This window comes from Gymnodraco acuticeps, unplaced genomic scaffold, assembly GCF_902827175.1.
Source record: "Gymnodraco acuticeps unplaced genomic scaffold, fGymAcu1.1, whole genome shotgun sequence".
NCBI lineage: Eukaryota > Metazoa > Chordata > Actinopteri > Perciformes > Bathydraconidae > Gymnodraco > Gymnodraco acuticeps.
Window position 1 is genome coordinate 1,831,133 of NW_022990889.1, and position 12,352 is coordinate 1,843,484.

General features: G+C 44.2%; 1 protein-coding gene across 1 annotated transcript; it reads left to right on the forward strand.

The window, feature by feature from the left end:
• The first annotated feature begins 5,185 nt into the window (after positions 1-5,185).
• znf710a (zinc finger protein 710a) lies at positions 5,186-12,332 on the forward strand. Its single transcript, XM_034233616.1, has 5 exons — positions 5,186-5,293; positions 7,206-8,714; positions 9,435-9,626; positions 9,711-9,885; positions 10,563-12,332. Exons 1-5 carry the CDS (start codon positions 5,249-5,251, stop codon positions 10,730-10,732), a joined length of 2,091 nt encoding a protein of 696 aa, XP_034089507.1. The 5' UTR covers positions 5,186-5,248; the 3' UTR covers positions 10,733-12,332.
• Positions 12,333-12,352: the final 20 nt, after the last annotated feature.

A 12,352-nucleotide genomic window follows, 5' to 3' on the forward strand; every position in this document is an offset into this window, starting at 1 on the left:
CACACTCTGCCCAAGACAATTTAATGCATGACTCAATGGCATTGAAAGTGGGTTGGATAAATTGGAAATGATTAAAAATGCAGAGTTGACAGGGAAACGATAAAACTTTCTCTCTATAAGTAAGAACCAAAACCAGCATGATGGAATGGCAGGCTTGAAGGGGAGAGAAAGGTGAAAGACAGATGAAAGTGAAGAGAGATAAAAGCCGGAGTGAGGAGGGTGTGGGATAAAGCAGGAGGAAGGGAGGCAGAGATGAAAGCAAAATGAGAAAGATAAGAACAGAGTGAGAGAGACAGAGAGGGAAACGGAGGAAGAGATAGATAGTGTACAGAGCAGAGAGAGGTAACCATGGAAACAGGAGGAAGGTACAAAAGAAGAGATAGACAAAGGGTTTGATTTAAAAGAATGAAACTTGGACGAAAGAAAAGTAATTCCGACTGAAATGTGTTACCGGGAGGTGGTGGAATAATACAAAGGAGTGACGGCCATAGAGGGACAGTGGCTGTGTGTTGTGGCCCAGGTTGAATGTGGTCACCTCTAAGCAGCACATAAGGCACTCCAGAGACCTCTAGTGTTAATAGGCTTCGGAGGTTCATTGTGGGCCTCACCTTGAGTAAATCCACATTGCGTGTTTTTTGTATATGTACATCTGTCTGTTGCACACATACGCAGCACCTACACATTGGAAATATGCATGCTGAGGCTGTACAGTATATTTTATAAGCATACTTTTCCATGAAGCACAGAGCAGGAAGAGACTTCAGAGCGACTAAAATAGGATAAAGTGCCTTGGTAAAATTCCTCTCCCACCTTACTGCAATGAAAAACTGCATTCCTGATAAGAAGATATGAGTTCTCCGTGGTCCTACACTGTGTTTGCTGACTTATTGAATGAACTTGAGGTGCATGTTGAATTCTGCACTGTTGACTATCCCTTTTCCCGTGTAATAAATGCAATGCGCCCATATATTAGTATTCATATTTGTATATCTATATAGAGTTACAGACAGAGGGTTTTTATTCTGTGGTTTTTGAGTCTCTTGTGGCTATTCCTCTTTCTCCCTTCCCCCTCTCTGTTTTTCTCTCCTCTCTGTCTTTCTCTTTCGTCCTCTGTCTCTGTTTCTTTCACTCGCTCCCCCTCCCTCTTTCTCTTGATCTCTCTCTCCTCCTCTCTCTCTTGCTCTCCCATGCCCCCCTCTTTTTCTCGCTCTCTTATGCTCTCTCTCTTTTTCCTTCCATAGCTCTCTGTCTCACTCCCTCGCCCCCCTCTCTGTTCCTTTTATATCCTCCTTGCTGAATGCTCTTCTCCTCTCCTCCCTCAACTCTGTCTTTTCTCCTTTATATTCAGTCTTCTTTTTTTTCAAGCTCTCCCCACACTCCTTTCTCCAATGTTGTCTCCAAGCAGAGCTATTTCATTGCTAATATTCTGTCTTTCCATTTAGTATCCCCACTACAAAATGGGGGGGGGGGGGGGGGGGGGGGGGGAGTAATGTTTTATTTAGGTTTTTTTTGCTTTGGCCATCTCTGCATCCTGTCTTGAGGCTTTTGTTAGTGTGATTTGTTGAGTGAATTTAAGACTTGATTTGATTAAATAAATATACAGGGAGGAAAAACAAACAAATGCAGAATATGCTGCAGATTAATGTTTGTTTATTTGCTTGAAGTTGCATGTGATTCACCTATAGTCTACCTTGTCTAATCATATATGCCTCACATCTAAAGTTGCTCTCCTTCAGCAGTGACTGAGGCAATGCTGATAAAGACTGAAGCTTTGTCGTTGTGTTTTTTACTTTGTGTTCTCCTGTCTGTGGACGTCTGTTCTTACTGACCTTAATGGAAGAAGCTGGAGGCGGGCGACTTGGGTGTGGCTGCTTTTATACAGTTTTGTTATTTTCCATCTGCATTTCTTAAATGTAAGCAGTGTGAGTGTGTACTGTCAAAAAGCTTGCTGTTGTTCTGTTTTTTGAAAGCTTAATTACAGCAGCTAATCAGGCTTGAGACTTACTATTATATCAGCATGCCGTGCAGAGGTGAGGCTGATCCGGATCTGGAAATAACGGAAGGTGTGTGGGTTTGCTGCCTTAGACACAGGTCTGAGAACATCAGTGCAATAACTCTAAGTTCAAAACGCAGAGCAAACCGATTCCTCTTTCCTTTTCTCCGTTTCTGATCAGAAAAAGAAACCCTCACCTGAACGCTGTAGCTATAACAACCCTATACACACACACCTACAAAGCTCCCGGTTTTCCTGACAGTGAAAGGATGTTGAATTATAGCCATCGCCTAGCACAGCGGCTCACACAGTCAGGTTGAACACGGGCTGTATGCAGGCTGTCACTGGGCTGGATGAAGAAACAGCACTGACAATGTTAGGGTGTGTGGATATAGAGCAACTTGCAGAGGATATACAAATAAATGTACCCAGATTATTGTAATGTGCCTTTCTAAAAGAGTTTTGTCACCTTTGTTTTAACCTAAAAAGAAATCAAGAAAAAAGGGAGTTGTCATCAGCCCTGCAGCTTCTCTCAGGGGTAAAACAGACAGCTGTAAGCTAAATATGTCCCCCCTCTTTATTTTTCTCTCCCTCGCTCTCTTCCTCTTTCTGAACAAAAAGAAGTTATAACTTTGACCTATATCACAGAGAGGATGTGACACTGCATGATTGTCCTCCTATAGATAAACAACACACAGAACAAGGCCGGGGTTTAAAAAGCGGTCGGGGTGGTAGAAATACAGTAAGTCGTACGGACACGGGTGTCAGTAGTGTGTTGTTTCAGGGCTGGGGGCACTGAAAGCCTGTTGGTGTCAGTGGTGTGTGTGCTTGTCCCTGATCTCAGACATCAGACAAATGCACACATGCAACCACGCACAAACACTCATTTGAAATCCCAGTTGGACTCTCGAGAGCAGGGCAATGGTTTACTTCCCTTTTACTCTGTCTCTTTGCTCTTAGGAACCTGTATAACCTAAGAGGTGACATTTAACGCTCATTATCCAGCGTAGCCTTTCCCGCTATTAGTTTTTCGTGTGCACCCCCCCCCACACACACAGGCAAATGTACCCAAAGTAAATGGACAAGCGAGCAGGTTTTTGCTGTTATGAAGATTCAGGCCTGGAAAGGAGCCAGTGTATTTCTTCCCCAAACTTTTGTTGTCTGTGTCTTTTTCATTTCCCCCATAGGCTAGTTCTGTGTTGTTTTATGTACGTGTCCCTTGTTGTTTCTTCCATGTGGTTTCTTTGTCTTTCAGCCTCTTATCTCTTTGTTTCTTCCCTTGCTCTCCTTCTATTTTCTCTCCCATTCTCTCCCTCGACTTCCTGCTATCTCTCCCCCTCACTCACTCACACCCTCACTCAATCTTTCTCTTTTCTCTCTGCCTCCCCTCCCTCACGCTCACTCCCTATCTCTCCCTCCTCCCCCCTCTCCGCTCCCCTTTCTCTCTATCTTTCTCATTCTCGCAGCACTCCCAGCCGCTGATGATTGATCAAGGTTTTCAAGGTTTGCCCTTTCCTGTTATTTAGTAGGAAATGTTTATGCACAGTCCTCAGCCTTACAGTCACAATTGGCATGTGTCCACACAGTGTTTGTTGCGCTTGCCTGCACCTATACACTCATTTCTCAACCACACTTTTTTTTTTTTTCTCCCCTCACATGTTTACTAGTTAAAATAGTAAGGTGGGCTGTGGTACAAAATAATACCTGTCTAATTATCAGGATCATCTTCAGTACTTAAGTACACAACCTGTACTTAACCCACAGGTACTCTGCCGCACTGTTCCTCAACACAGGCTGAAAGAAATCTGGAAGTTCAATAGTTAATGTCTCCCCTTGCTGTTTTTCCCTTTCCTCACTCTCTTCGTATCTATCTCCTTTCCTCTCTTCATTCCCTTTGCCCTCCCTCCCTCCCCCTCGTCCTCCTCCTCCTCCTCCTCCTCCTCCTCCTCTTCTTCATTCTGCACCCCCCTTCCTTTTTCTCTTTTCTCTTGCTGATGGACTCTTCTTTTTTATTTTCACACTCCACCATCCCCCCTTTTTTTCTTCTCTCTTTTTCTCTTCTTTCTTTTCACTGCATTTTCTTTCAAACCTTCCTCTATCTCTCTTGCCATCCCCAACCAGCCTCCCCCGTCTCCACCAGCCCCCTCCCCTGCTCTTTCTTTTCTCTCTCTTTTATTCTTTCTTTCTCTTTCTTTTGCCACATCCTTTCTTATGCCTCAGCCCCCCCCCCACCTCCCCCGTCTCTCCTTTCCCTTCTTCCTCCTTTTTTGCTGCATTCTCTTCTTCCCTCCCCCACACCGGCTCTCTTTCCCTTTTTCTTTCTGTCTCTCTCAACCCCCCCACCCCTACCCCCCCTCCTCCTCCTCCACCTCTTCCTCCACTCAGCTTCACTCCCCCTCCCTCTGCTTCTTTCTTCCTTATTCTTTCTCCCCCACGTCTGTCTGTCTCCCTCCCTCTCTCCTAACTGCTTTTCTCTCCTTTCTTTCTCCTTCTCTTTTCTTTTGTCACTCAATGTTTGTTCTCTTCTTCTGAATTTCTCAGACAGTATACTTCAGGCTGTCTCAATAGTTAATTAGTTTGAATCAAGAAATAATGGCAGCTAACTACACGGTCTCAAAAAAGTTAAAATGTTAGCATTTCTCCGAGATTATCTGTCAGACTGTTGTGCTGCTGACAGACACACCTCCACCCATAGTCTCTCTTAGTGTTTGTGTGTGTTGGGAAAGTGTGTACGTGCCTCTATGTGTGCCTGCATACATACATATAAACATGTTTGTGCGTGCGTACATATCTGTGTGCACGCACAGCGAGAAACGACTGATTAGATTTTTATAGCTGTTTGTGCGTTTGAGCACACGCTCGTAGAAAAAAGGAAATGCAAAGTATAAAGTGTGATCAAGAAAAGATGGAGCTTGTGTCTCTGTGCGCTTTCAAGAGAAATGTGTGTTGAAGGGTCATGCTGAATTGTATGTAGTGAGAAAGGGAGATAAGATGTGTGTGTGTGTTTGTAAGAGAAAAGAGGAGAGAAAGAGAAGTGAGATGGGAAGGAGAGGGTGGGAGGAAGAGAAAGAAATGGGGTGATGCTGTGTGTGTGTATATGGGGGGGGTGGAGGGCTGGTGGAGGGAGGGGGGGGCAGGCACAGTCAGTTCTGATAACAGCAACAGTAGGAGGAGGATGAGCTGTGGGACCGCCCCACTCTCCCACAGATATAAATAGGAGGAGGATTTTTTTACTCCACTCATTTCTCCTGAAGGATGAGATCCCTGAAACACCTCAAACATCACTCCAGGAACAATGTGGTGAGTTTGTAACCTAAAGATGTGTTGCTGTTGAGGGTCTGGAGGGGTTGGTGGTTACTTGTTGGCAGTTTAGTTAGTTACGTATTTACACACAGTTGTCTGGTTGCGAGTGTGAGGGGAAGTGAGATTACTTTTCACATTCATAGAAGTGCTGCAGTGGGAACATCTTTTCAAAAAGAGATAAGAGTTGTGTTTCTTATTTCTGCCGCTGCTCTAATTGTTTGTCCTTAGGTGTCTCTCAGATGCAACTTTAAATGTGAAAGTACAGACTCTTGCAATTACTACCTTCTCTTTCTCCTTGTCATTTGTCTCTTTTTCTTTCATTTTGTCAGCCTTTCATTTTGCTGTGCTTTTTCTTCTATCTCCGGCTTCCACTCCTTCCCTCCCTCCCCTCTTTCTCTCTCACTCACTCAGTCACTCTGTCTTTCTGTCTTTCTCTGCCCCCCCCTCCACCACCCCCCCAGCACACCCCCTCCCTCTCCTTTTCCTTTCTCTCTTCCCTCCTCTCACATGCTCACTCAATCTCTCCTTCCCCTCCCCTCTTTCTTTATCTTTCAGCCCCTCCATCTCATTTCTCTCTCTGTCTCCCTCCCTCCACTCCTCCCCCGCCCACAGCTCTTTCTCCTTCTCTCCATACCTCCCTCCCTCCCTCTCTTTTCTCTCTCACACACACATGCTTTCAAATACACACCCAGTCTCTTTCCTTTTCTTTCTCACAAACACACAGTCTGTCTCTGTCTGACTACTTTAAAAGCAGTAATTATAAATGACGTGGTTATCAGGGCATCCAGGTCTACTCTCCTCTCCCAACACAGACACACACCTTTATTCCTGCTCTATCTCCTCTTCTTTTTCTCTTTTCTCCATCCACTCTTTCTCTCAGTATTGTGTCAGAAAAAGGAAGCAGTTCTTGCTGGTGCCTATTGCAAAGAGTGAAGATCAGAGTGTAGTCTGAAAGAAAGTAGGGGTCAGAGAGGTTCTCTTTATATATTTCCTATAGCTCAGATCCATGCTAAGAAATAACCTGAAACAAGTGGACTACAATATTTGCTTCTCCTTTACCACAAACAGCCAGACATGTTGTAGCACAATTTCTTCCTCTTAGTTTCACTGTTCCGCTTTTAAAGGCGGTGGTGTAAACATGTGCATTTGGGTCCGAAACACTTCCCAACCATACAATTATGTTAGCGAGTCTTATGCATCGGTCTGGAATATAGAGTGAGCTCAAAGCTCAATCGAATGTCTGTTATGGATATGAGATAGCCTGGCGGCATATATCATCTTGTTAAGGAAGCCCGGTGTGGCGGGCATATGAAGTCGGCTACGGTGAGTGTGAAGCTGAGCCACTTTGCTCCTCATGAATGGGACATATAGCACCAGCGATGAGCTGACTTGGGTCAGCCCGGCTGCCCCGGGACCCCAGAGGAAGTGCTGAGGACAGTCCACGGAAGTTGACTTCCTGGCTGGACCTGCATCCCATGTTGTGTTCTTATTATTCTAAAGCCTGTCAAGGAAGGAAGCAGGGTGCTAACACATATCTGCCTTATCTCCTCAATCAAATGTTCTGTGGATTTAGAGCAAAGAAACAAGGCATGGAACGAATGCGGTTGAAAAAACATTATCTTTATACTATTCTTGAGTCTTAGGAGAGGAAGATTTTAAAGCTTCTGCTGTAAGTCTGGATTTTTAAACATTGAATCATAGGATAATAATTCCAATATTCTCAAACATAAAAATCTTTGTATTTATAGGAAGGTTACCAATATCATGAAGCTACATTGGGGAAATGAGGTTATATGAGGAAACATTGTGTAAGGCAGGGTTTGTAGCAACTGAATAACAAAAAAACATGCTGAGACATTATTTCTCCAAGATCATTTTAAAAGATGTATGTTTATGTGTTTTCTTCTAGGAGGAGGAGAGTAGCCGCTTGGTGCGGACCTACCCCAAGATGACTGAGCGGACCTACCCCAAGATGACTGAGGGCCACAACATGGATGTGGGCACACAGACGGAGCCTGTGGTGGTGTTATCTCTGGCTCAGGCTGCCGTTCTGGGACTCATCTCCCAGAATGAAATATTTGGGGCCACCATTGCTCCTAATGGCTTTTACACGGGGGAGTCCAGAGAGTGTCCCGCTCCTCAACCTGAGGCAATGGAGTATGAGTACGCAGATCAGCTAATAGGGGCCAACGGGGACTACCTGGCTGAGCCTGCTGGGGAGCCGGAGCCCCAGCCGCACTGCAGCGAGAGAAGAAGGCCTGGGCCCCGTGGGAGGACCAAGAGGCCGAGGAGTGAGGAGAGTCACCCACACAAAGTAGCAAGTCCACAGGCTCAGGTTAAAGGTGAACGGCTTGACTCTGACACCCCTCCTTCCTGCATTCACATGAACAGCAGGCGAAGTCCTGGCAATTCTGAGGAACCAGTCACCCAACAAGCTTCTTTAAAACAGGAACAAGCCTGCGGAGACTGTCGAACATGTGTAAGAGATACACCCAGGCCACGAACAGAACAACAGCCAGAACAGGAAGAAGAAGAAAACACTGGTAGAGAAAGAGAGAAGAAGGAAGAGGAGTTGGTGGTGGAGGAAGAGGAAGAAGAGGCACTTAACCTCAAGACTAGTGGTGACACTGGCAGTCCTGTAGAGGGCCGCTATTATGAGTCCAGTGAGGTGGCATACGAGTCCTCGGACATGGCCCTGCCAGGAGAGTATGAGGACAACGGCCAGGCCATGCTGTGGTCCGACCCAGAGGGACTCGCCAGGCGAATGCAGATTGACAGACTGGACATCAACGTGCAAATCGATGAGTCTTACTGCGTAGATGTGGGAGAGGGTCTGAAACGTTGGAAGTGCCGGATGTGTGAGAAGTCATACACATCCAAATATAACCTAGTCACTCATATTCTTGGCCATAATGGAATAAAGCCCCATGAATGTGTACACTGTGGAAAGCTCTTTAAACAACCGAGCCATCTCCAGACTCACCTGCTCACCCACCAGGGGACCAGACCTCACAAGTGCACCGTTTGTGAGAAGGCCTTCACACAGACCAGCCACCTGAAGAGACACATGCTGCAGCACTCGGACATAAAGCCCTACAGCTGCCGCTTCTGTGGTCGAGGCTTCGCTTACCCCAGCGAGCTGAGGACCCACGAGAACAAACACGAGAACGGTCAGTGCCATGTCTGCACCCAGTGTGGCCTCGAGTTTCCCACCTACGCGCACCTGAAGCGCCACCTTGCCAGTCACCAAGGCCCCACCACGTATCAGTGCACCGAGTGCAACAAGTCCTTCGCTTACCGCAGCCAGCTGCAGAACCACTTAATGAAGCACCAGAACGTTCGACCCTACGTTTGTCCTGAGTGCGGCATGGAGTTTGTCCAAATCCACCATCTCCGACAACACGCTCTCACTCACAAGGTAATGGCAGCGCACACCCTCACACTTAAGGTACTGAACTGAAAATGAGGTGACTTTGTCAGGCAGGGTACGTGTTAAAACAAATCAGAATGCCTAGCCACATGCCACTGCACATACTTAACCTATAGTCAAAATTGAAATTGTCATTTTAAAGACATAAACATCTATGGTATTAAGGCAAGTACTTAAGCTTCACTCAATCACAGCCCTCTGTATGAATCCTCATAGGAAAATGGGAGGGTAAATTGCACACTTGCGCCACAGCCTTTCCTCTAAAACCAGTTGCTTTGTAAACATAGCCTTCAAAGGCCTTAGTTTTTTTGTTTGGCTCAACCCCCGACTTGCATGTGTTTTGTGTTGTGTGTAGTTTGCAAAGCTACTTCCCGTTGTGTCTGATGAATCACCCTGGTTTTTCTCTCCATTTCATTACACAGTCTGTTTTATTCTATAGGGGGAACAACAAATATTTCCATGGCATTTGCTTTTATTCAATATTAAAATGTAAGTTAAATAATACATGTTGGGAAAAAAGTGTATTCTTTCCATTTATTGTACTATTTCCACTCCGTCTTTCAACACTTGGTGGGTGATTTACATGTGTTGGAACAAAAGCCAGAATGCTCCTTGTGTTTTTTCCCTATGACTCATTCTGTATTTTCCTTTGCACAATATATTTAGCTAAATTATTGAAAATGGCACAAACACTGTTTGTTCCCACAGGGTATGAAAGAATTCAAGTGTGAAGTCTGTGCTCGAGAGTTCACGCTGTCTGCCAACCTAAAGAGACACATGTTGATCCATGCCAGTGTCCGGCCCTTCCAGTGTCACGTCTGCTTCAAGACCTTTGTCCAGAAGCAGACCCTAAAAACGCACATGATCGTCCACCTGCCAGTCAAGCCTTTTAAATGCAAGGTGAGTGAAGTAGAAGAGTTTTACTTTAAGAAAGAACTGTTCGATCGTGGACGGATACTGACTATTTTCGCTGTTGTTTCTCAGGTGTGCGCAAAGTCTTTCAACAGAATGTACAACCTCCTCGGCCACATGCACCTCCACGCTGGCAGCAAGCCCTTCAAGTGCCCTTACTGCAGCAGCAAGTTCAACCTGAAGGGCAACCTCAGCCGACACATGAAGGTCAAACACGGCGTCATGGACACCTCAATAGACAGCCATGGTGAGTATCTCCATTGATTATCCTTAATTACACCCTCTGCTTTGATATTTTGATATACTTTTATTAATCCCCGTGGGGAAATTGTTTCTCTGAATTTGACCCATCCTGTGTTAGGAGCAGTGGGCCAGTTCATTCATTTCATTTAAAATGAATGAAACTCCTCGATGACATTTGAATTTGTTGATGGGTTATGTGTGGCAAATGTCCAAGTGGGGCTGCTCTGTGGGCTTCATGTCACATTATTATTATTTTATTTGTGTCCTTGGGCAAGACACTTCACCTGAACTTGCTCCTGTGGATATTGTCCACAGTGACCATTGCATGTATAACAAATATGTGTAATGTGTATTTGTAAAGCGCTTTGAGCATCTGGAAAAGCGCTATAATAAATGTAAGGAATTATTATATTATTATTATTATTCTCACTCAGTCTGCCCCTAATGCACTTTGACTCATGTACTGAAATCTAGTGGCCAAGTGTTTTCATGTTTCTCTGTCACTTCCTGCCTGTGTGTTTAGTAAACATAACAGTGCCTGGATTAGACATGCCTGTCTATCAGTAGAGACTGATACTGAGGCAGCTGTCCTCAATGAGACCATGTGTCTTTAGGAGGACCTGAATGTGTGTGTTACTGAGGACAGTGTTGGATTATATGTGTATTTGCTTCCTTCATCAGAGCCCCCACAAGAAGTAGAAAGCCAGGAGGACTATGAAGAGGAGAGCTTTGAATTCAGCGAGCGAGAAAACCGAGCTAACAACAACAACACACCAGACATTGCCAAACTATCTCAAATTGAGTATTACAGCACCTATGGGAAGGGCGCAGGGCGTTTCAGCTCTGCATGAATAATTGAAACGACCCCAAATTAAATATAAGTGTGAACTCATGAAAACAGGATTGGTTAATTTGCTTTTAAAGACAAAGTGCTCGGGTTGTTCTTCAAAGATGTGAGGAAACCCAGCAAACTGCACATTCGTATGCACTGGAATCATTTGTAATGCTACATTTGGAAATGTATACTTTTTACCTTATAACATATTTTTCATCTCTAAAAACACAGCAAATCTACTGAATGACTATATTATATTTGAGCAAAGTGGACTGTCTTAAACAGGAGCATTTAGATACAAAAATGAATATATAAAACACATAGATGTTGTCAGCTGCTTAAAATCAGGAACATCATCTGAGCCTAATAGAAAAAGCACATGTTTAGCTAAAAGCCTGGTGATGTTTTACTGCACAAAATCATTCAGACAATCCCGGTGTATCTCAGTCTGCTGGGGTAAACTAATATGAAGGGTTAAAGAAGGGAACAATTCATTTCGCTTGCCAAAGCTTATAAAGTTTGCAGAGGTTAATGATTCACTTTGATTCATACTGTGATAAATTAAGCCTGCAAAATGAGACGATTCAATTGGAAATGCAATCTGTGTTTTATTGTATATTATTGTACAGAACTTATCAGTCCTCTTGTACGTTGGCTGGTACTGTGATCAGTGCGTTGCACTAAGGACCAATGTGTCGACTTTCTAGATTTCTGCATTAACAACCATCAACCTGTATTGATCTCTAGTCTATGAATGTAAATGTTTCTGTGGAATGTTTTAAGACGCTAATGAAAACAAAATCTAAATACCTTTTTCAACGGTAGAACCCCTTTACCAAAGAATCACATCAAATGTTGCAGCTGTGGAGACCAGGTCTGTTTTCCTTGCTGTTGCGTTGAGCAGGGACATTGGATTTCTTGGGGTCCAATCGTAGACCTCATGAAATTACATTCAGACCCTCCGTCCCCCACCCACCCATCTGTAGATCTCCACAAAAGATTACCACAGAGAACAGACTGTGGTACAGCCTCTTTTTCAACAGACCTCACCATTTCCCCCCATTCAGGCATTCAGGAGACAAGACTGCAGCATTTTCTCAAAGGCAATGCAAACCCTGCATTCATATTGCAGTTCTGTTTTTCTTTATGGATGAATTTCAACAAGATGTGTCCCAAAAAAAAAAACTCAAGACACAAATATGAAGTGCCCCAGTGTGTCTGCAAGAGCATGCCATCCATCATGCTGTACACTGGTCTCAAGTGATGAACGACAACCTCCCAACATGTGACAGGGCCGCGGACCTTGTGGAAAATGATTTGGGAAATGCTCAATATATTCAGTTTCCCAGTGCTTAGCTTTTCAAACTGCAAAAACAAGGTATCCATTTGCGATGTTGATATAGCGCATTTAAAATAAAAATACTCAATTTTGTGAGTTTTTCAGCTTCGGTGTTCATTCCATCACATTTTTAGTGATGATATAAAAAGGGGAAGATATTCAGCTTAAATGGCTTTCTGTATTAGACATTAGTGTGGAGATAATGTTGATAGAAATGTATGTACAATGTTGTGTACCAGACAATACTGTAAAATAATAAATTTATTTACCTTTAAAATTGCTTACATTTATTTGCTT

What these genes read in the sequence shown, in the direction of transcription:
- znf710a (XM_034233616.1), top strand. Translation starts at nt 5,249, where the DNA reads ATGAGATCCCTGAAACACCTCAAACATCACTCCAGGAACAATGTG. An exon ending in ATCACTCCAGGAACAATGTG is followed by an intron (nt 5,294 to 7,205) that starts GTGAGTTTGTAA and finishes GTTTTCTTCTAG; the next exon opens with GAGGAGGAGAGTAGCCGCTT. An exon ending in CACCTCAATAGACAGCCATG is followed by an intron (nt 9,886 to 10,562) that starts GTGAGTATCTCC and finishes TTCCTTCATCAG; the next exon opens with AGCCCCCACAAGAAGTAGAA.